Genomic DNA, 25553 nt, shown 5'->3' on the forward strand with positions numbered 1-25553 from the left:
ACGTGTTTGGTTCCATACCATTAACCTGTTAAAAACCAAAACAGGGAAAATGACCCAGATGGGGAATATTATATTACTACCTCCCTCCGTTATTTAACATACTGGTTTTGTTTTTAGAGAAATTTAAGAAAATTAAGAAAAATAATCATTGAAAGTGGTCCTCATGACACTTATCAATAAAAAAAAATGAAATGAAATAGTTCCATGACACTTGTACAAAAAAAAAATTAAACAGAAAAGTGATCCCAGAAAATTGAAATAACATTTGCCTTTCCCAAATAAGAAACCAGCATATTTTTTTTGAAACATTTATTGGAAGGAAAAAGGAACTCGCAAGAACTTCGTGCCAGATTAAATAGTGGATATCTATGTGAGGGTATCAGGTCTTGCCAGTTCACTTTAAGAATGGGTATCAGGTCTTGCCAGTTCACATTAAGAATTAAGATTGATATGCTGAAAGCCTGAAACAAAAGAGGAAAATAACGCTCTTGGTCATCATCTAAGGAGTAACAGTGCCTTGCCATCTCTATTGACATATCAAATGAACCAAAAATCCAATTTTTTTCTACATTTTAAACAAATTTATCAATAGCATCATTGCTGCCAGAACTATAATTCTACCTATTAAACAACAATGACCATGTATCATCATCGACCAAAATGCTACTATGGTATTACCCTCTCTACATCTTCGGAGATACACCCTCCAACAGACAGACATTCCACCAGAACACGCTATCTGTTAATTGCGGTGCAGCAGATTCAATGTCAAGCTAAAGTATAAAATTCATTCATGGTCACTTCTCTTCTTCTCAAGTGGAAGAGTATCTGCTACTAAGATACTGGCGGGGCTTGATCATAAAATTCTTTGGCCACTTCAATGGCTTTCTTAAGATCAACATACATCTTTAGTGACGACTCAGCAAAGCAATTTAATTTCTCAATGAAACCCACCAAACTTGATTGAAACCCCTCAAAATCTGAATCCCAGTCTTCTGATGCTTCTTCTCCCAGTGCTTCATTGATTCCACCTCTTTTCTTTGATCTTTTCTCGTGCTGAGGTAGCAAAGAGATTGTATCAGAAACTAAACTCTTTATAGAATCCGCAACTTCCTTGGTAGGCAACACCTTGAGCTTGTCTAACCATACACCACAAGTGACAAATATTGGTGGGCCTTGTTCTCTCAAGGGTCGTTCTTTTTTTTGCCTTTTCCATCTTGTAGATTTTTGTTGAAGGGTTGTACACTTGTTGAGCCATCCATCTATGTACTCCACATAGGTTTTTTGCGTTGCGGTCCACTTCACAAAGCTTGACGAAAGAGAACTCAATTCATTTTCAAGATGAGCAGCAGCCTGGCGATGTGATTCCGTATGCATGGAAATTTTGGTGCTTGCATTGTGGTGTGCTGTTGAGATTATGTTGTACTGAGCCTTATGATATTCAAACATCATTTCCCACATTCGACTTAAACTGTTGCCATAAAAATAACCATATTAATATGTTGCAATAAAACTAAATTTCGTTGTCATGATTCAAAGCATAGAGCATTCCAATATTTCAACATTTATATTAATAATGAAGAGGAAAACATACCCTTCAATCAACTCTTCAAGTTGTGGCTGCAACTCTTTGTCTCTTAACTCCTCAATTCTCTTTGATATTGAGTCAATTCTATGAATTGCTACTGTGATTCTCGAGTGTAGATCCTTGACAATTGTTCTTGTTTTATCAGCCTTTTGCAGATTTTCTCCAGTCGAGTCTTGCTGCCTCAGCAGTTTACATTTCATATCATACTCTCTTCTAATGATGCCACAGGCCTGAAATGAATAGAGTTATTATGATGGTATACCTTGAAATCTAAGAGTTATAATAGGAGGAAAGAAAAAATCGCGATTCTCTAGCTATACAAGATTCACAGAGTCTTCAAGTACATGTTATAGCAATATAGTAAATTTAACCATTACGTTACTATTTTGTACTAACATGTTAATGAAGATCAATATTCTCACTCATATCGACACAATACTTAAGATTGGATTCTGAAATATCAAGGATTAGTGAGTACAGATAAATGGAGGTTCTTTAGATAAGGCCAACTAAATAACATTATCATCTTCTCTCTCTATTTCTTTTCAATTCCGTTCCTTCTTCATCCTCTTATTTGGATATAAAAGTTAGTAATAAATGACTAATAAGCATTAGTTGAAAATTTGAATTTTTCATGGAAAAGTATATGGTAATGAAAAGTTCTAAAACTTGCTGAAATTCCAGGAACTATTTACTCAGTAGCATTGATAAGTTAAAATAACAGCGGTTGTTACCTTGACTTCATCATATAACTTTCTCTCCCATGCATATAGCCTATCTAAGGTAGACACATGGCTGCCTGAGTTCATAAAGGAACTGCTGAAAACATTATTGTCCATGCCTCCAACATCACCTGTCGGAGTAGAATTAAGAAGATTCCTTGAGGATGAGGAACAGGACGATGATGTCTTTGGCCAAGTTAAGTACTTGGTTTCTGTAGGTGCAGGCCCTGAGTACATAAAAGCAAGGAGCTAAGGGAAAGATTGGAAATGAGAAGATGATGCACTTATATAACTATCAGACGCAGAAAAGCCAGTAAAGTATAACCAGCATCTGCATTTTCGGTGCAATTCAATTGCTACCAATTCTTTTCCCATGAATGTTCTGACTGTTCGGACACCTTAGATTTGCCACCACTAAAAGGTAGTACAACTCATGATAGGGGTAGGATTTTACTCACTACGACCAACTGAAATTGCCCACTTATCTTAACTATGGGAAGGATTGGTTGGTGGGTTGACATTCCTTCAATTTGTAGTAAAGATATGATTAAGAATTACCTTCTGAAGCATGGCTTGGATCTTCACCACAAGTAAAACAACCTTTGATCAACATTGATGCTTTTGACCCAGCTGTTGCGCAGTGAAACTTTTTTATTAGACACTCTCCTTATAAAACGATGTCATAACTTTCAAATTGAATGAGGAGTTAAGATAAGAAAACTAGTTTAATCAGACAGTGTGTGCGAATAAATTAGCCTCTCACCTTCTTGCTTAGGGAACACTGCGCGAAAATGAAACTTATTGGCTTCGAGCATCCTTGGAACCTCTGTTCCACATTCAGAAGCTCTGAGAAAGAGAGATTCAATTTCCCTCATGATTAATACGAAGTCCTTGGGTGCGAGCTTGTTAGTGTAACCACCAGATCCTTCTTCTGCTGTTCTCTTTTCATGTGTTGTATGTGTAACTACTGAAGACATACTTTTTAAAGGTGACAAATCAGGAGAATCTGTTTTACCTTCAGTCAAGGTCTTGATTTCTCTTGGAGAAGGCACGGTATGGACCGAGGTATCCTCCCTATTTAGATTTTTGAAACTCCGAACGAGATTATCCACAGGTAGGTCATCAAATTCATCTTCAGACTCTTGGGAAGCCGGCTTTCTAGTGAAATAAATCCTCTGTCTCTCTTCTTCCAATTCAGAAACTTCCTCTTCTTGCTTTCCTTCTCTGAATTGGCCTACATGATCAACATTATCCAACCCATAGTTTTGTCCTGCTTCAAAAGAAAGTCGCCTGTCGACTGGAAGACCAAAAAAATCCCATGGTGGAGCTTCAGGGGAAAGTTCAGGAGCTTCAAACGGTGATGTATCATGCTCATCGCCAGATCTAGGTGTGAGATATTGAGGTGTGAGATTTTGAGGAGTGACACTTTGAGGCGTAGCTGACCTTATGGTCCCAGTTACTGAAAAAGGAGGCTTCTCTTGAATTATCATAGAAGAACTCCTTCCAGATTTCATATAGTTAGCCTGAAACTGGCCATTTTGGTGTGGAGATAGATACGGGGAAAATGTTTCAACCGCATCCACATTCTGTGACACAGTAGGAGAGGAAAGAGAGAACTGAGAAAGAGACTTTTCGGTCAAAGCAGGTGGTTCCGAGGTAGCGACTGTGGAAGTATACAAAGACGGCGCAGCCGTAGTATCAGGTTCGATGAACTTTCTAAGAGCAACCCCCGTATTTTTCAGAGATTGAATATAAGTGACATGAGCAGCCGCAAGTGAGCACCTTCCATCAAGTGCTTGCCTAACAAACTTCTTCCTTTGCTGACAAAGTTGTAATGCCTTGTCTTCTTCTACTCTAGAACTTGCAACCCCCATCGCCAAAACGAAACTATGCAGATTATTCTTACTGGTTAAGTATCAATGAGGTTTCCTTCCGAAAACTAAGAAGTTAGCCCAAAAAGTTAGAAACAGAAAGACTAATGAAACCTGTAGCTATAGTCCACATATCAGTGTTACTAAAATTTGCGAAACTCAAAACTACTGCAATTTTGAGGAATGAACCAAATCTAAATCAGATTGAACCGAATCAATAATGAGAAGCTCGACAGTTCGATAACATCTATTCAAGAGTGACAGGCATTAATAATTGCTACTGAAAGGACTACTTTTCAAGGCTCGCAGGTGCCAAGTTTGCGAGCAACATAAAAAAACAGGTTAAGTGTTGCAAGAATAAGATCTTCTTAACTAATAATTACCTTTCTTTCTCATTCATGAATTCGTAGGAACACAAAAATCGCGATATCATCGTTATACTCGGAAACATCAACTTCCATAGCTAGACTCTCCTCCTCCACAAGCAACTGCCACCAGAAATATAGAAATCATATAATATAGACAGAAACATAAACAATCAAATGCAATCACTATGTTATCCAATTGCTGACATACTCCACTTAATCGCTAGATAATAGATACGAAATCACTGAAGAATGGTCTTCTTTTAATAAGAAGAAAGACAAACCCAACCAGTATGAACAACAATATTAAAAATTCCGAACTTGGATCCTTCTTAGGTTTCGCTTATTTACCCTCGGAAATCAAATTAGTTCATAAACCAAACAAATCTTTTTGGGCACAACAAAAACAATCTAAGAAAATCCCACTTTAAGTGCTATTCTCCAATTTGATTCAGAACCCACACCAAGTTTTCATGTTCAGAACAATAACAAAAAAAAACCAAACACAATACGCGAACTTGAGATTCAGAATTTGATGAAAACAGAAAGCTAACCTCAGAAACCCTATCCTAAATAGGTATCAATAAAAATGCAAAAATTGTATATGTAATAATATTGTAAAAATAAAATAAATTACCTGAAAAGGAAGCAAAAATCCAAAACAATTGTACAACAGGTTGGGATTTTATTAGAGAAGCAATCCAGAAGAGCGAATCTTGTTACAGAGAAGAGTCGCTGATTTGAAGATCAAAGTTTCAGATTGGGCCTCCACTTTGAGATAGCAAATGATTCATGGGTGGATTTTTCATGCAAAAAGTATGTACTGCTACTAGTTACAGACAGATAGCAGTGCAGTGTAGAAGATAGAGATAGAGAGAAAGAGAAACCCACAAATAGTGACAATGTTATGAAATGGGGTCCTACTTTTTCATTCATTTTTCAACCTGAGTCTTCCCTTTTCTTTTCTGTTTAAAGGACCTAGAGAGGAGTAAAAAAAGAAAGCAGTCTCTGGTGAAAAGTTGAAAAAGAGGAGAATATCAAAGAGTTCGAAAGCTCTTACCAAAATAAATATTATTATAATCTTTCAAGCTGCACCAAGGTAAGTAAACTTATTATCAATTGCTTTTTAATTTCTAATAACATTCTCATAAAGTTTGATGCTGCTATGGTAGGGCTTAGGGGTGCACATACCCTATCCATACCCGCCAACCCTACCCTACCCGCCAGGTTTTTAACCGTATCCTATCCTATCCACTATTTGGCGGGTAGGGTGGCGGGTAAAGATTTTTTTAACCGCCAGTAAACGGGTAGGGTGGCGGGTATAGGCCATATCCTACCCACCCTACCTAAAAGTGCACATACCCTATCCATACCCGCCAACCCTACCCTATCCGCCAGTTTTTTAACCGTATCCTACCCTATCCATTATTTGGCGGGTAGGGTGGCGGGTAAAGATTTTCTTAACCGTTGGTAAACGGGTAGGGTGGCGGGTATAGGCCGTATCCTACCCACCCTACCCGTTGTGCAGTCCTAGTAGGGCTGGTGACAATAGTCTAGAGGATATTTAACTCCATGCTTTATATGCTAACATGACTGTTATACGAGTTACTACATTCTGCGACCGTTATGAATCCAGTGATCCAATGGTAATGAATTTTTTAACCACATGCTAACAGGTTGTCGATGTAATACAATGATGAGATTACTAACTGATGATACCAATAACCTGAATTCGTGCGGATGATCTGAATTTGAAGCTTGTTAACAACTATGGTGGTACTATAGGTAATTTTTGCAATTAACTTGGGCCACTTGATTCTCGCAAATAGTGTTTCTGATTGCATAAAACAGGTGATCTAGGGACGCATTTAACGGAACAACAGTAAGTTTATCCAGGCATTTACTGCACACTATAATCCGAAAACTTTATTAGAGACAGATCAGATCAAAAACAAGATAAAAGATGGATTTGCAAGAATCAAAACTAAAAAGGAAAAAGATGTGGTGGAAAAATGAGAAGATAAAAAGAGAAGTTGAGATCGGTGGTGGATCAAACGTCAAATTGGTGCTTCTAAAAATATAAAAAATCTTATAAACTTTTTCGCCAGCTTGACAAAGACCTAAATGTTTTTGGACATATGTTCATAAAATGAAAATGGAAGCATAGAAGGCGAACCTTTTTCGAGTCACGAACACATGGCTCTATGCCTAACGTACGCATAGGGAGCATAAAAAGTTAGTGCTATTATATTTTGTCGATTTTATTATAACATTTTCCTTCTTGTACGTATAAAAGCATGGTCACATAATGTTATTATTTTAGTCATCGTGCGGGAGAATATATGATTCATGAATATTCCATCCAGCAATTGCAGTCAGGGAGCTGGACTTTACCATCGTGGCCAACCATGATAAAAGATCCTCTCATGGCGGAACTTCCAGTTTAAGCCCTTTAGGCCTTGAAAATTGAGTCAGTGTAAGTCTAGGTCAAGTTGGTCAAAGGTACGAACTACTTAGCTGATCCTTCTTAAAGGCAACAAACAGTGGTGCTGGCCTGCTAGGCGTACCCCCCACCCAAAAGTGCCCCAGCTCTCGGATTTGCAGGGGTTGGTTGTTGACTCCCACCCTTGTGAGAGACCGGTTTTAATTTTGGTCGAATGAGCGGCACGCCCTTCAGAATGAGGGGTATGCCTAGAATTTTCGGGCAACAAATTGTATTCGTCCACTCCAAAGACTTTCATAGAGAGATCGCGTTCTAGTGTACCAAATTTTAAATAAGACTAAACATTTTTTTTTATATAAAACAAACAATTTTATCTTGGGCCTGGTACACCTCTAGAATCCGGCCCTTTTACTATCTTGGTCTCCCCTACCAACCCTGACATATAAAGATCAATATATTGCGCAACCTTCACTGGGTTGTCAAAATTAGGCTAAGACCCAACCCATGGATAACCTATAATATGAGGCCCTTAATTAAAGAACGATTTTTTGGGGACCATGATTTTTTTGGGGGACCATGGTTCTATTTTTAGTAAGACATTTAGAAGTAAATCTAGGTCACCCCTTATCTATATATTTATATTAATACCTAAACTACCCTCCTGATTAATTTTGGTTAATGATTAGTGAAATCATTAGTGAAATGATTAAGCTAAAGAAGTAGAATTATTGAGAGAGTAAAGTTAGAGAAGATGAAGAGAAAAACATGGAAAAAAAAATTGAGTTCACTAATCTTGAGTATTCAAGTGATGATTCAATTGATGATAGCACGTCTGAATCTTCATCTCCTTCCTCTCCTAGAGTATTTGTTGATCTTCACAATTATCCGGATATGAGTTATTTCTTAGATGGTGATTGTATTCTTCCCCAAACTCAATCTCAAGATGAAAATGATGGATTTTACCAACCACAACCGGAGGAAGAGCATTTGGGTTATCAGGTATGCTTCAAACTTTCAGAAAAATTAAATTTTTTATGTAGATTTGGGCCAGTTCGGTTACCATATGTCAAGAATATGTAACCGAACACACCCGAAAGTGTAGTTCGGTTACGTTTTCCAAACATGCAGGTTGCCGAACTCACTCGTTAATGGAGGTTTTGGTCGTACAGTGTAATGTTCGGTTTGCCCGCAATGTAACCGAACTTTAGGGTCTACAAGTTCGGTTGCTTTGCAAACAATAACTAACCAAACTTTACGTGAAAATAAAATTTTACCAACTGTACATAGTTCGGATGGTACGCAAAGTTCATACCAACCATCCAACCGAACTTTACGTTAAGAAAAATTATTCCAAGGTAAGAAGTTCGGTTGGTTCACAAACTTTTATCCAAAAGCGTATCTAACCGAACTCACCGATAAAAAAAACAACCAAAATTACAGTGCTATATTCGGTTACCTAGTATAAAATGGTAGGTAACCGAACTTTGAACTTAACACTTTATTTGGGTACATCTTGTGTGTTCGGTTACATATCAAATTGCTCTACCAACCAGACTTAAAGTTCGGTGATATCCTTATTTTGCGAAGGAACCGAACTTATGGACTTGTGTTTTTCTAATACAAGGATTTCGGTTAAAAGTATTTTTTGCCAGAGTTCGGTTAAAAAAAATTAATTCGTGATAACCGAACTTTTTGCGACGAAACCGAACGTTTTGCGGCTTAACCGAACTAAAAGTTCGGCTGAGACTTGTTTTTTGCGACGTAATCGAACTTTTCTATAAAAAAAAAAACCTCCATTAAACCTCCCTGCAACTTCCATTTTCAACTCATTTTGGGGATTACTTCTCATTTATTCAACCAAAAATGAATGACAAGTAATGGGTTCGTGAGAATATCTTTGTTAATGTTTTAAATTAAGCTATATATAGAGAGGTGGTGGTGGTAATCGGTGGTTGGTGGTGGTGATAATCGGAGGTGGTGGTGGTGGTAATCAGCGGTGGTGGTGGGAGGAGGTGATTGGTGGTGGTGGTAATCGGCGTTGGTGGGCGGTGGTGGTGGGAGGAGGTGGTGGTTACATATATATAGGTGGTTATTAGGTTGGTTTTAAATTAAATTAGGTTAAGGGTAGGTTAGTCATTTCAACGCTTTAGGACACCCCTTATAACTATAGGGAAGGTGGCCTAATAAAACCGTGGTCCCCTCAAAAAAACCATGCTCCCCAAAAAATCATTCTAATTAAAAGAAGTTTGGATCTAGGCCCCAAATTATTAAAAGACCTTGACGTCCTTATGCATATTGTCAAGCCCATAATTAAATAAAATTTAAATTTAGGCCCAACATTATTAAAATATAGTGTGATGATGTTCTAACCACCTCCGACCACCACAGCCACCGCCAACCACCTCCGACCACCAACCACCACCGACCACCAACCACCACCGCCAATAACCTTAGACCACCACCTCCGACCACCACCGCCATCCACCTCCGACCACCACCGTCAAACCACCACCGCCATCCACCTCCGAACACTGCCGCCGCCGCCACCCTCCACCACCAACTACCTCCGACCACCACCCTCCACCGCCAACCACCTCCCTCCACCACCGCCGACCACCAAAAATGTATGGATGTGTACACGTAAGTTACACATGCATATGGCATGTGTATCCAGAAGTTGCACATTCATATGATATGTGTAATGCAAAGTTACACATGTGTATGCAGAAGTTACACATGTGTATGGGATGTGTATCTACAAGTTACACATGCCTATGACATGTGTAATAAAAAGTTACACATGCATATGAATGTGTACTCATTAGTTGTACATCAAAACTACACATATAGAAAATACATGTATTACTTTAATATTCATTTACGATAATTTGTTTGTTTATCAATTACAGTAATTGCTTGTTATACACAATAAACGAGTCAAAACACTAGATATGTAAAACGAAATCCTCGCAAAGCACCAAAAATCTTCCAATTATTGCCTTTGGTCTAGTGAAGGAAATCTGCATATTTCAGGAAAAAAATATAGTCAAATACCCAGCAAGAGGAGGCAACAGTTTGTAAACATGTTTGATGATAAACAACATATATCAGAAAACAAAAACAAAAAACACAAAAAAGATTGAATCGACGATACATGAGAATGAGACTATTATAGTTTTTGTTCCTTGTCTACGTTAAATTTGATGCCCTAAGTTAACTCGACTCAATATACAACAATTTCTGCAACAAAACCAAAACTTAACAAAATTCAAGCAACGAAAGAAGTTACAAATGAAAATGCGCAAAATTAAAACAAGAATATAAGAGATATATATCTTGTGCAAAGGAAAAGTACATATGAAACATATATTTACCTAGCATGTAGCTTAAACAATTTAAAAAAGAATGAAAAGGCACAAAAAAATAAAAATGAAAGCAACTAGTTCAGGAATACATACAACTAATAAACAAAATTTCTCATCATTTCGGGTTCACTTAAACTTATACACATATAATTATCATGTTTAACTCGCAGTTACACGTCCAATTAACATGTGTAACTAGTATATACATATCCAATTATCATTGCGCATTCGTAAAGTATGAAGGAATCATACTAAAAGCTAATAGTCCCTACAAAAATATACATTCTTGGATATTTTATTATGTTGTCCATACGCTACTTTTGCTATGGACTTAAACTAGTTAACCTAGTTTCACTAGTTGCTCCTACACTTACTTCAACAAACCATTTCCATTACTTACATATAGGCAGACATAGGGGCATCTGAATTTGCTCGAAATTATCAGCGTCAACAATAAGTTGATCATTTTAGTTGTTTCAGGAAGCTCTATGGCATTAGCCGACAAGTAACTTTACATCTGCACAGTTGGAACCTAGAAATTTGTTTAACATATTATGGGACAAGTCAAAGATTAAGAATGTATAAGATATTCACATCATCTTTTGACTTCTTATTTCCGTCCTCGATATCCCTTTCTTGTTCTAAATCATTGCGTTTGAAGTCCCCCCTTTCTACTCTTCCAACACGAGAACCTGAATTAAATAATATATGTAAGTAAAATATGTGTAACCTGAAGTTACACATTCAATCAGCATGTGTAACTAGAAATTACACATCTAATTATCTTGTGTAACTAGAAATTACACATCTAATTAGCATGTGTATCTATAAGTTTCACATACTTTTGCATATCAATAAATACAAAAGGAAAATCAAACACAATCCGCTAAAATTCCTAATACAAATTTAGTAGATGTATTATGTTACAAATGAGTTTCACAAGGTAGTGAATTCAGTGATTGTTAGAACAATCAATCTTAACTAATTAAACTACCGAATTGCACGCCATAATACTTTTAATACTGCAATCAAGTAATCTAAAGAACACTGTCAGCTGTATTTTAATCTGACTTATTGACATAGCGCATACTACTGAGAAATGATGGCAGAGTTAATCCATAAGTACAGGTCCAGCTAAGGGTTCAGTGCAGGCTGGAATCCAAATACACACTATGAATACTGAAAACCAAAAAACTGTGAATTATTATGTATAACGTACCATATCCAGAGTGAAAACCCCTCAATCTGGCTTTTGACATTCTTCGTGCATGAGATCGAGAGTGAATTTGGTTTGGTTTGCAGCTGATGAATCCATCTTTAACCAACTTCCTAATGTGTTTCCCTGCACAAGACATCAGAAAACCAGTAAATTCAACCAAAAATAAGCATAACGTAGATACAAACCAGTAGATCCACATAGCATGTGCAACTAGCAGTTACACATTCAGTTAGCATGTGTAACTATAAGCTACACATTCAGTTAGCATGTGTAACTTGCAGATACACATGCATCTGAATTGTGTAACTAGGAGTTACACATGCATCATACTTATATATGTCAACATAAAATCAGCAAATTTATGTGATACATTAAGTGGTAAAGTATCTGAGTCCATAAGACCCTGCATAATATACCAAAAAAAGTGATTTTTAGTTATTATCCATGTAGAAAAGCTTGCAATTCATTCTATGCGGCTATGCCTCGTTTATAATAATGAACCTATATAAATAATCTTGGGGCATCAAAAAGTTCAGGTACCTTGGCAGAAGATCATCGAATCCATCTGAGATGAAGACACGTCTGACGTATAACTTCAAGTTGGAATTGTTAGCATTGTAGTAACTCCCATACAGATCACGAGGAGCCTTTGGAGGAACAAAAAGAACATCCTTGAACTCAACATCACCTTCAGCTGTGAAATGACTCCAAGACATCGGCTTGTCCTCACTAAAATCCTGTTAAGAAAACCATAATTCACATTTGAATCAGCAATTTATAGTGAAAGAACGGTTCAAAGTAGCAATATATAGCAAACCGACTTCAAAATAAGAAAGCAACTCAACAAAATAAACAAATGAAACAACCATTATATTTTAAAGCAACAACAAACTGATACAACATTCAATACCCAGTAAACTAGCAAACTGACTATGCGTCATTTCCTCGCAAATTTAATAGTTGTTTCATTTGCTTTAGTTCCAGAGTTTGAAAAGAAAACACGATCAGCGAATGAACCATCCATTAGACGCTTTGCAAGTTCCAACTGCATCGACACAGTATTATCCTTCAGCAAGCATTGAACATATGCAGCAAAATGAATATGAAGATCAAAATCAAACTTGTTGGAACTTTTATAAACTATCAGTTCAAGTTAATTTACTATGTTATGCAGAAACAAAAAAAGTACTTTTTATATAAAAAGTATTTTTATAGGAATGTGTAAGAAAGCATGTTCATAGAGAATTTTATGAGTCAATTTGGTGAACTATAGATCACTAGTATTTGGATTATAGAATCCATATTAATCCCGACAATGAAATGTTGGAAATTGATTCATACAAACTTTGACATGACCACAAAGGAACTTTGGTTGTGGCATGATGTTTTTTTTTGAAATGAGTCACACAAACATCACTTTATTTGACAGGACGATACCATGGGAAAAAGATTGACATAATACGAAGTTCTGCATATCTCGTAATAAGTGTTTCCTAATGTACCAGATGCACCACCCCCCTTCCCATTAAGATTTCAAAGTAAGAAAGCATATCGTTCATTTTACAAAGTCAGATAGGATTGAGACAATCCTAAGATGCAAATGGTAAACAACCTTTTTTTACAAATAAAACAAGGTGATTTTTAGAAACATATCTATGTAGAATGCGGACCATTAAAGTAATTGTGGTTGGATTAGTTATAGTTTCAAAGAAGTTTTCCGTTTGGAAAACTACTAGCATATATTATACATGTAAGGGATCACAACCCCCTGTAAATGCTAGAGAGTCTGTATCAAAAGGACTTGATGAATATTGCAAAGATAAATGTAGAGCATCTTATACCCAATGGTCTCACACAGACTAGCAACAAATGTTAAACATGATATCTAAGGCATGGGTTATGCGTAGAAACCTACCTTTTATTGCTTTGGGGATATGCAATATTAACGCATTTTTACTTAATTCATTTTAGATCCCAATATTAATTAGTCAACCTTTTCTGCGTACCAGTTGGTAACTGGATATAAGCCTGACATTTATGTTCTTACGTATTTTTGGTTGTACTATATATGTACCATTACGAGTACACATCGTACTATGATAGGTCATGAAAACGATTAAATATTTATGTTGGATATTTACTCCCCACAATTATCCGCGTTTTAAAACCTTTGGCAGGAGATCTCTTACCGCTAGATTTGCGGGTTGTCATTTTAATGAGACAATCTTCACATTGTTAGGGGGAGATAATAAAAACGTACTTTCTAAGGGAACGATAAAAATTGTCGTGGTGTGTTCCCACTATGTCTCATATTGATTGTTATACTCTACAAATATAAATGTGAAGTGACAAAGAATAATCGACTTTCAGAATGTACACTGATGTCGCCAAAGTGATGAGATCATAGATACCAGCTGCAAATCTACCTGCAATGTTAAAAATCCTTAGTAAAGGATATGCACCGTAAACTATGGTGGTACAACTACACTTGGTGGAAGTGTGGTTGAGGTCGTGGATCCATAAAGGAAGATGGAGAGACCACTAGGTTCGATCAGTGCTCACCTAAAAAGGAAATAGGTATGCACAACCTTTATATCATCTGAATTCATCTCATAAGATTGTCTCTAAATATGTCCATGAATCAAGCGAGAGGACGCTCCGAAGTTTTAAATGATTCTAGAGAACAATAATCCTTACGGATTATGAAAATGCACATGAGTCAATGGAAGGATCATGCGTGCACAGTGATGATATAATCCATAATTAGGTTCTCCAGAAGTAGAACACAATGAGATCGATCCATGCTTTATTTTGATTAATTTCAAATAAATAGCATATTTGGTCTACGCAATTCGGGCAGAACTTAGTTCATTGACAAATATATGGGTATTTGGTGTGGTAGTGCTAACCAACCAAGTGTAAAGCCTGTGGGACATATGTAGTTATTTGTCACAAAGTGTAGTAAGAAGAATGGGGTCTAAGTAAAAAGAATCATCTTGTGACGCGAGGTTTTTCACAAACCCCTGGATCTCATACACTTTTGAACATCATAATTTCAGTTAATTAGTTTGCTTGGTAGTTCCAAAGAACTTGAAACATAGTAGATGTGGTTATATCTCTTGAAATTTAAACTCAAAGATGTTTGAAAAAGCGAATGATGGCTTTTTTGCTTCCCAAGTCGAATGACTCTAAACCACATAGTGTGTTTGCAGTTACACTAGAACACTCACTTATTGATTTAAACAATCAGGCGAATGTGGTATACCCGCCTAAGTGACTATTTGATTGGGAAGGGATAAACAAGTAAGGTTTTGTGCCATGCGTATTAAATGAGTTCCTGATTTGGAATTATAACTATCTATGTCGATGGTACAGACATATGATGGGAGCTCTTAATGTAATAAGAGATCCTACAAGCTACTCTAAATCCAAATTTGAGATGAAAATTTGGGAAAAGCTCGGCCGAATACTAAGCTTGTGGTATATTATTCCACCAGTTTGCATATGTCCATTGTCAGGCAATTTAACAAGGACGTGCATCCTGCTAGCACTCCCATGATTAGTCGAGTTTCAAATGTACATAAATGATCAGTTCGTCTAAAGGAAGATGACAAAGTTGTGTCGGGAGATGAACTTTCCTTATCTAAGTGTAATAGACGCATTATTGTACTTAGCACAATGTACTCGACCAAATGTTACATCCTCAATGAACTTGTTATCTAAATATAGCTAAGCGCCAATGCAACGTCATTGGAATGGTATAGTGAATGTAATCATGTACTTAAAAGTAACCATTGACATAAATTTTTTTATATCCCTGCAAAGACATTAAAAGGAATGCTAATAAAAGTGCAATCCAAAATTTGTTGATTATGAAGGAACAATAATCTTTTCTCCAACGAAAGTATAATCAAGGGGATATATGGTAAACTATTTTCTAGGTCATTACCGATATTCAGTTTCGAAAAGTACATGACTAAACAAAATGCCTGGAACAACTCTGAAAGTAATCGGGGGGAGATGCCGACATCAGGGGGAGGATCCAACGATATGATGGTCGACATAGTTTACTTCGAAATTGAAGTTGTGTTGTACTCTTTTTACCTTCGATCGAGAATAGTTTTTCCCAAAGGGTTTTATTACTCGACAAGGTTTTTAGCTAGACAACACTAAAAACATCAAGTATGTTGAATGTTGAAGACATAAAGATCGCGTTGATATTATTGAAAATATCTGAATCAAAGAAATGAAACGTGATAGTCTGTTAAGCAACGTAACTTCCAGAATCAACAACATGGTCTTATAAACATTCAAGTCACCAAAGTAAAGTGTGATAAACCTTTTTTGACTGCATTAGACTAATGAAAATTGTCTGACATCAGGGCGAACATCTAATGGTGTTGAACTATTTTTCTTCACCGAGGTTGATTTTTCCCACATGGTTTTGTTACTCGGCAAGGTTATTAATGAGACAACAACAAACACCAGAAATGTAATTTCCTAGCTAAGGCTATTGTCTTTCCCACGAGGATTTTCTGCCTTAAGAGTTGTGAAGCAACTAGTCAACTTAAATGGAGCAAAGTGATCATCTGCAACGGATCACCTTTACTTGTATTTGTCACGTTGTACTCTTTTCCCTTCGTCAAGATTTTGTTCCGCTGAGTTTTCCTTGTCAAGGTTTTAATGAGGCAACGTATACACATCCAGCTATGTTCTAAGTTTACCTAATATTGTACTCTTTTTGTTTAGTTCAGGTTTTTCCCCTATGGGTTAGCCTGACGAAGTTTTAAGGAGACAATTAACTTAGACTCGATGATCTTTAAAGATCTTATTACATGTGATGAACTATATGTAAAATACGAAACAACATGTGAAGTACTACATATGAAGAGTTGTACCAAGGTTTTGTCCCACTGGATTTTTCCTTGTCAAAGTTTTAATGAGGCAATTGATTTCGGCACAAGTCATCAGGAGAGGACGACATTTGAAGAACTATATTCGAAGCACTTTATGTGAAGCACTGCATAAGGAGTTCTATTGGACCGCACAAGGAGGAGTGTTGTAGAGCCTATGACCCATGAGTGTGCGGCCCAACTAGATACATAGGGTTTTCCTTTCACATGTATATAAAGGATATTGTTTCATGTAACCTGATGATGCTGATCAATGGAAACCTCTCTTTACCTCTTTACTTTCTCTATGTTTTCCACTCCAACGCATTCCACTTCCTATTAAACATAAAAAAGATTTTCCTCGAATAATTTGCAAACCTTAACATATCTAACTCTAACATATCCAAGTCCTTATTAAGGAGGTGGTAATTTTGAATTTGGAGCGATTCGATTGGGCTGACCAGCGAAGTTGGGTCGTCCCACGCAGTCTCCAAAAAGATCTCGCTGTCCAAAAGATTTCCGTGTGAAAATGGATCATGATCGCTAGGATTTAGCAAACACTATAAATGTTTATAAATAGTTGCGATCTTAGTGACGTATATCTTGTTGCTGAAACACATTAGGAACGGAAATTTATCTACTCCCCCTACAAATCACAGAGTGGTGGGGGTGGGGAACCGGATGCGCTAAGTGCGAGCACGCCGCTTGTTTTATCATTATAGGGACGGTCCATAAGCAAGAGTACGACTATAGTCTATGATGAGTTCCGTAGTCCCAGCGAATGCATTCATACTTAGAGCCTAGAGGTCGTACGCTGTCAAATACGGTCCAATATACTGATGTTGAAATACGGCATAAAAGAGAGCATGAGATTCTCAAATTGTCCTGGAGTTAATGGCTGATCATCAAAGAAGAGCACCATGGACCATTTAATGGTTTCATTCATTTCATTATTCCCATATATTTGTGTATACATCATAGAGAACAGCATATATTTTCTGCATTTGGAATAAGGTTCTACCTGTAAGTTGTAAGTGCCACCACTTATTTTGTTGGTTGATTGTACCTTTCAAACATCAGCTCATTTTTTTTCCCTTTTGTTTTCAGTCAGTGTTAGCTAATGCACGATAAATTTGCAAATATACATCATATGCACACACATATTGGTTTTGTTTCCCACGCAAAGCGAATTAATTAATGCTTGCATATACTTCTTTTTTTAAGCATAATTCAGAATTTCAGATACATAAGCAGATCACTTAAACAAAAAAAAAGAAAAAGAAATGCAGGCTGTGTTCAAAATATAGAAGCATCAATGAAACAAGCTGTTGATATGCTAGCTTGAGGCATGATCTACCGTAAATGGCCTGATCTACTTGAACTAACCGCCTATATTTGTTTAAAAGCTAGCTAGCACCACTTGCAATTATCTAATTCTGGAATGGTTTCTGTTTTGTTGATCATATGAAACACGTCAGACTGCAATTATTGATTAATTAGTGCTTTCGTCCTAGCAAACATAAGTTCGCTTCAATATTCCCATAGATTAAAAAAAGCTAAAGCAATCTCGTATTATTAGTAAGGCTGTTAGCTTTTTCATTTTCCCCCTCAACTTGAAGCAAACATTTGTACACCCTTAAAAGAAACCTTAAATCCACTATGCACACATTTATCCCGAAATTTTGTAATCTTATGAAACTAAAAAACTGTATACACCACATACTGAAATTATTGAATCCGTTTTTAGAGTATGAATGCCTAGTTGCATAATGAATTAAAGAGGCAGTGTCAACTAATAATGGAAGTTGAAGTTGATCACATTAATGTTGATCGTCATCACTACATGATAGTACAGGCATGAACATTCTCATCGCTGAAGTAATGGGCGGTATGATCGTCGATGATGGTAGAAAACGGGAAGTTAGGGAAGTATCCATGAACACTCTCGTTATAACCGTGTCGATAGTAATTATACGTCGACGAAAATGTAGAGTCTTCTAAATATTGAGCTGCAAACGGATGATACTCTGCATCATATGGGTACGGCCAGAACTCAGCTTTTTTTCCTGTTCGTCTCACCATTTTCAGCACCTGCCTTTGGTCTACGTATCCCGTCACTGTTACTTTTTGATTATCCATATCTATATCTATTGAATCAACCCCTGCAACGTAATTTCACTTATCGTATTAATAATAATAACAAAATTTAAATCGCCATTAAATGTTAAATTCTTGACTTACGTACCTTCTAACTTGGAGATTGCTTTCTTAACCATTCTTTCACATCCTTCACAGTTCATATGAACAAGAAGCTCTACGGTCTTCAAGATAAGCAACAAGAGAAATGTATTAGTGAACAACATTCATTACTAGACAATTCATACAAATTATTGACATCCACTAATAAATGCATATAAGCATATATTCTAGGAAACCTATGTAGGTTAATTTGTACAACTAGTGTACTTACAGACAGAGCATTGGATGATGGCCGCTCTGATTCTTTGAAACATCGAAACATCTCGAATAAGTTTGGTTGCTTTTGATTACGAAGAAGAACTTGGCTTGTAATAATGTTTCTTCCCCTTGTTTGCATATAAGATATATAGACATAATAGAAGGAGCTACTTATATAGGAGGAGGAATAATAGCTAATCGCAACTTGTGAATAAGGGTATTCTTATGAGTAGAAATGGTCCATATCCCATATATTGTGTGAAAATATAAACTTCGTGTCACTTTCCTTGGTATTCTTATCGAAGCAACCGTGTGTGAACAGTAGTACATCAAGATTAAAGAAAAACCGTAAACCACAGAATTATAATTTAGCCAACCTTACATAATATGGATTCCACTAATATGCATGGGATGGGAAATGCGTAATAATAATTTTCTGCGAAAGGAGTGCGACTGAGTTGAGCTCTGCAACTCGGTGATTGAATCGGAGAAATTTTTTCTTTTCTCGATCTTCGTTCTTCCTCGTTAATTCAGGTGAGAATTGATTGTAGTTGGGTAGTAACGTTCTTCAGGTGGATTTTTTCGTCTCAATGATTATGTTTAGTATCTGAATCTGATGTAAAATATGTCGGATAATTCAAATTCTTTGGAATTTAAAAAATCTTAGATCAGAAAATTCTTTTGGTGTTAATATGGCAAAAACTTCAGTTTTTATTCCTGGTGATGTGATTGATGAGAGTTTAAATGAATGCAGATTTAGTTTAATTGGTCGTTTGGATCTAGTTCATCTCAAATTTACGGTGGCTGAGTTAGTCTTGAGGAAGCAATGGCAGTTACAGGGGAATTGTCAATTTATCCCAATCGATAAGGGTTTTTTCATCATTAAGCTGGATAATGGTGATGATATGAAGTTAATCTATGAAGGTCTCTGGGAAGTGGAAACCCAAACTTTAAGTCTCAGATATTAGGAAAGGGATTTTAGACCTGAATTACAGAAAACCTCTTGTGCTTATGTGTGGGTGACATTTTCAGGTTTAAGTATTGAGTATTGGAAAGAAAATATTCTGATGTCAATGGGAAGAACTTTTGGCAGACCAATTCGTGTTGATGAGACTACATTGAAGAAGCAAGTTGGATTCTATGCAAGCATTTTAGTGGAAATTGATTTAGCAAAAGTAATTCCTAATAAGGCGTGGGTTGAATTTAAGTATGGTAAATTTGAGCAGGAACTCCGTTTCTCTAAACTCCCTAAATTTTGTAATCATTGTAAGGTGATTGGGCATTATGTAACTGAATGTGGAGTTAAGAGGAAGGAACAGAACAAGAAGGATGATCATCCTTTGCAGTAGCAGCAGTGGACATATACTCCAAAGAAAGTACATAATGAAAGTTCAGTGGGATTTGATATTTGTTTTCCTGCTAAAACAAATGCAGAAACAAGTGTCAGTCATGAGAAAAGTATAACTGATATTATTCCAGTTTATCTGAATGAATTGTCAAACAACTAGAAGAATGGTGTAATTGAATCTCCTAAAGACAAGAATGTTGGATTTACTGGAATCTTGAATTATCCAAAGGATTTTCCAATTTTATCTGGTGGCAAATTGATAGATGTGAGCAATAGTATTCCTCCTTTGCATTCAATTGTAGTGGAAGAAGATGATGAAGTGGCTACTATTCAAGCTCTAACTAACACTAATCCTGAGGTTGGAGATATGGATGATTGGAAAGATGTCGGTAAAGCTGCAAAAGCAAGAAAACTGAATAATCAAATGGATGGAACAAATGTTAGTGAGTTTGCATCTCTTAGTAAATTTAATGCTTTAATTGAGGTGGTGGAAAAACAGGACCAAGTTTTTTCTAAGGAAGTTGTTAAACCTATTAAGGGTAAAAAGGAAGTACCAAATGTCACTACTAGAAAGCAGGCCAATAATTCAGTAAAATTGGGTAATAAGATGGGGAGTTCTAATACTTCTCAATCATCACAATCTTTGGTAGAGCATAGCTCGGTTGAACCCACCAAGCGTTGGTATGTCAAGTTTAGTTGTCATATTTTAGTGAATCAAAACTCATTTAAAGAGTCGCTTGATTATATACTAGAGTCAACTTCGTATAGGTTAGCTTGAAAGTGTTATGATATGAGACTTACAAGTATTACATGAAGACTTGAAGAATGTGAAGAAGTATGGAGCTACAACGACAAAATCATCCTTCCTCTTGAGGTTAGTAACTTGAACTATTTCTTTCCCTAACATATCTTTCAAGTCGTGCATATTTAAAACATAACTGCGAAGTTGTGTATGAAACTCTAGTTAGACATAGTATTAAGGAATACAATACGAGGTTTATTGCTTAACCATTAAACTTTGTATACAAGACATCGACATGATCATGTGAATGCTATTGTGATTATGTATGGGTATGAGTGAAGATTTCATCATAGGAAACAAATTTTTACATTCTTTTAAAGGAAGTAAGTTCATAAACTTTTTTTGTGAATCGAAAGGGAAATCGCTAGGCTTATTGGTATTGTTATTCATTGCAAATCTATTTTGACTTACCAATATGTGTGTTTAGTATAACCGCTCATAAACTTGTTTATGTATCTTGGTAAAACTATTCACAAAGCCTGACTTATGTATTGGTATGACTTTTATTAGTGAAACCGATCTTAAGTAATCACTCAAGATGGTATGATCGATGCCTTGTAAATAACAACTTTTATCTAGTCATTGGGGAACCGATCCTAGTAAGAGGTGCAACAAATTTGCAAGAGGGAATCGATCCTTGTAAGAGGTGCAACACGTTTTTAGTAGATGGGGGAACCAATCTTATGAACATGTGCAACAAGTTTGTAGTTTTGGGGTAACCGATTCTATGGACATGTGCAACCGAATACAGGTAGTTACCATAAGTTTTGGGGAACCGATCCTAGTACCTAGTCAACCGAATTTTGGTAACTAGCGTGACTATGCACAATATTCACATGGAGGTAGAACCGAACTTGTTTTGGCAGAACCATGAAACCCATAATTGGTGATTTGATAGGATAATCAATCACATAGTTCTTGGAATTCAGACGAACCAATTCTAAACTTGTTTGGAAGTGTGGCAAATCGTTTCCAAGATTGTAAGTATGAAAAAAGACTTGCAAAATAAAAGATGTCTACATACTTTGAACATGTGCAGTAACTCTAAAGGAGAATCCCAGGATCGAAATAAATTGAGAATCTTTTAATTAAGGTTTCTTAGTTTTTATATGCTATTTAACCTCAGCAATTAAATGCATATCTTTAGAAAATAATAATTAGTAATGTGCATCTACTGATTATAGATTTTTCTATTGGGATTTCGGTCAATATTTGGACAGTGCATTTCCAGGACTTATGAAAACCGATTTTGTGTTTATTGAATATCTTTGAGAATATTCGGTTTTGGAAATTCCTTGGTGTCCAAACTTCCTTGTCTATAAATATTAAAGTTTTCATTTCTAGCAAACTAATCCTCACAGCCACCAAAACTACCTAGTTGTGTTGTTACTGGTGGAGCCGTCTATTTGGAGAGGAAGTAACCTAATTAGGTTAAATCTCTTACGACCGCTCTGTTTAAAGACTTATTTGGGATTAAGAAGCTCTATTAGTACTGTTGGTGGGAAATTAGATAATTGCAGTTTATTATTAGTTTTCGATTGATTTGATTGACTAACGGCTGTTGAACTTTGATTGCACCTAGTTTGTTTATGCTTTAGAATATTCTCTTCTGATATAAGATTCACTCAAACTAGATCGAAGTTTCGACGGGGATCTTTAGACTGTTTGTAGATCTATAGACGTCTTGGGATAATCCAACGTTAACAGACTCCGTTTTGTGTGTGATTGATGACAAAAGATTCAAGTTGATTGTGTGCAGGTGCTGATTGAATATTAAAGAAGATTCGTGTTTATGGGTGAAAACTATTTCTGCTGGTTTTGGTAATTTTGGGTGTGTGTGGATGAGAAATGAATCTAAACCCTAAACAAATGCACTACACGGGAGTGCTTTCTGATTCGAGAGATCAATCTATACAATTCTGGCCTAAACCAAAAAATGGTCGTTCCAAACTTGCTTCAGTCACTAAGTGAAGGAGATGGGGTTTATCTTAGGGAGGGAAGCGAAGAAGGTGTTGAGATTGTGAAGGTGTTGGATTTTTATGACTTGTATCAGAATGATGAACTGACTTGCAATAATGTAAGCAATCAGCTCTGGATGTTTTCTGGATACGGATGATAACACTTGGTTTTTCTGTGTCTCTTCCTGTTGGAAATAGGTGAAGGACCTATTTATACAAGTCATTGAGCGCAACCCTCATCTCATAGGAAGTGGAGGAGGTGAAGTGATGGAGTAGTGGGGTCGTGTATGAGTAGTGATTGTCACACGATCACATCTTCCCACTTCCCTCATCACTGTTAACCGTCCACCTTTTCCCGACACGTTCTTGTAATGGCGCGTTGCACGCTGCACGCTGTAAACCTCCAGACCAATACCCCAGTAAGTATCCCCCAGTTTGTGACATGCTTGATGTCTCGAATGAGTGGATCGTGGGACCCACATGAAGTAGCATACATTGCTAAGTTAAATAAATAAGTTATTTAAGAAATCGATATTCATGAAATATCGTGTATGCTCGATGCATGTAATGCATCGAAAACAATTAACATGTACGAAGCATCGATGTTTTAAGGCTTAACCGAATAAGTCGCGGATTAAGCATCTTAAAATAGCATTAGTCTAACCATTTTCGAGTGATCGTTTGGAGGCTGCATGGGCGAGCCATCTCCTGGTCGATCACTCCATGTGGAAGAGTGGCGGACATTGATCATCGAGGTATTTCATTGGTCATCTAGCTTTCAACCTAGGCTTTCCGAGCAAGCTGTTAAAGTTGGACGGACGAGATGGTTTACGTCATAAATCTGCGACCGTTGATGGAATTTTAGGGTTTTTAAGAGGTGCGCAAGCATCCCTCTTTGGCTTGATCGAACTCAAGCATGGGCGTTAATTTTGGTGGGACCGATCGGTCATGCATGGAGGCGACCTGTTGTTGTGCACGCCTGTACCTCTCCGTCCCATGAAGAATCGATCTGGGCCACTCAATTTGACTGGCAAAGATGAGTGGTCGTGATCGATTTGCGACAGAAATCCATTGCCGCAAAGGATTTGGAAGCCGCATGACATGCCACTTTGGGGTGCACGTTTCGAGGTGCCGAGTCCTAGTCTGCCTAGGCCGGCCGGCCACATGCAAAGGTGGGCCCACCGTGATCACGTTGACACTCTCAGTACCTCTTAAGTCTATATCTACACCTTCCATCCAAGCTGGCGAAGATGGATGGTCGTGATCAAACTACGACATGTATGCAACGCCGCAAACCCTAATTAGGTTTTTACACAGTGACGCACGCATGACTTTGGCCAAACGGTTTGGCAAGCCACGCTTCTCCTTTGGAGAAACCAATCGTGTGGGGCCCACGTTGGGCTGACGATGAACATATGTGCACCTTCCTGATGGTCCTAGGCGCGATCTAAGCCATCCAAATATGCTGGCTAAGTTGGATGGTTGAGATCAATTTCCGTGACCCTTGAAAAGCTTCACGCCCATCATGTTTTGGGCAAACGTTCATGGCTCTATGGCCATGCCATGAGAAAGCCGATCAGGTAAGGACACAGTGGGCCCGCCAATGTGTGCATTAGCGCCTCACTGATCATTCGCGGCATGATCTAAGCCATCTAACCAGGCTGGTGAAGTTGGACGGTCATGATGATTTTAAGACTGCCTTGAACAGTCTAAGCTCGTCGAGCTTCTTCCAAAGCAGCGCAACCACCCTATTTTAGGGTTGGCGTTTTGACGTGATGGGAAGTGCAGTGTGGTGTTCGACCGGCTAGGGCATAAGCGGGCCCACCGGTGGTCATCACAATGATCGCCTACTCCTGCTAGGGTTCGACTAGGCTGGTTAAATCATGTGGCCAACTTACGTGGCCATGATCGCTTCTGAGACTGATTTGGACAGTCCAGATTTTCCTTAAGGAAATTAAATCGAGCTGAAAGTGCATCGATTTCGAAATCCTCTTTGTCAGAGAGTAGCCTGTACGGGTATTTTGTGCTTGTCTCAAAATTGGCACTTGGAGATTCATGTTACTCTGCTGAGAGGGAACACTCAGTCGTCATGTCATGCTAATAATGAGAGTTCGGCAAGGGACAACGTAGGAAATACTAGGCAAATCATGCATTAATTGATAATGCTATAAATTCACTGAATATTTGGGATTGTTGCTACATGCACCATTCTAAGCGAAATTTGTATATTTATCGAATTGCTTTGAATAAATAAAGTGAAGAGGTACTCATCACTTATCAAATGGCTTTACCCTTTGCAGGATGTCAGCGCGTTAAATTTGGTTTTACAATTTTAGCCCTGAACTAAAATCCACCATCAACATTAAGTCCCCTACCTAGCACGCAATGGTTGCACTATTGTGGGGTAGGCATTAGATGGTGACAAATAAAGATAAAACTTATGAGACAAAGTTAGATGTTACCAGGAGAGATGGGTCGTCCTGTCCTTGGAGCATGTCACGTTCAAGAGGCTTCCAGGTGAGC

At 37.3% G+C, this 25553-nt stretch overlaps 2 protein-coding genes across 3 annotated transcripts; both read right to left on the bottom strand.

Annotated features, from left to right (window-relative positions):
- Nucleotides 1-495: 495 nt before the first annotated feature.
- Nucleotides 496-5447, bottom strand: LOC113321938 (nitrate regulatory gene2 protein-like). 2 transcript variants are annotated; one of them, XM_026569915.1, is made up of 7 exons: nt 5184-5447; nt 4565-4669; nt 3074-4197; nt 2869-2940; nt 2323-2537; nt 1595-1818; nt 496-1471 (listed from the first exon to the last, which is right to left on the bottom strand). In XM_026569915.1, the coding sequence occupies exons 2-7, from the start codon at nt 4630-4632 to the stop codon at nt 835-837; spliced, it is 2340 nt and encodes a 779-aa protein (XP_026425700.1). In that variant the 5' UTR covers nt 4633-4669; nt 5184-5447; the 3' UTR covers nt 496-834. The 2 variants fall into 2 exon arrangements, with proteins under 2 accessions (XP_026425700.1, XP_026425701.1); XM_026569916.1 differs by having other exon boundaries at nt 3074-4249; nt 5184-5446.
- A 12758-nt stretch (nt 5448-18205) lies between these two features.
- On the bottom strand, nt 18206-19045 carry LOC113320207 (heavy metal-associated isoprenylated plant protein 45-like). Its single transcript, XM_026568144.1, has 3 exons — nt 18936-19045; nt 18711-18786; nt 18206-18627 (listed from the first exon to the last, which is right to left on the bottom strand). Exons 1-3 carry the CDS (start codon nt 18984-18986, stop codon nt 18305-18307), a joined length of 450 nt encoding a protein of 149 aa, XP_026423929.1. The 5' UTR covers nt 18987-19045; the 3' UTR covers nt 18206-18304.
- Between the last annotated feature and the right edge of the window lie 6508 nt (nt 19046-25553).

This window comes from Papaver somniferum, chromosome 11 (genome assembly GCF_003573695.1).
Source record: "Papaver somniferum cultivar HN1 chromosome 11, ASM357369v1, whole genome shotgun sequence".
In the NCBI taxonomy this organism is placed as follows: domain Eukaryota; kingdom Viridiplantae; phylum Streptophyta; class Magnoliopsida; order Ranunculales; family Papaveraceae; genus Papaver; species Papaver somniferum.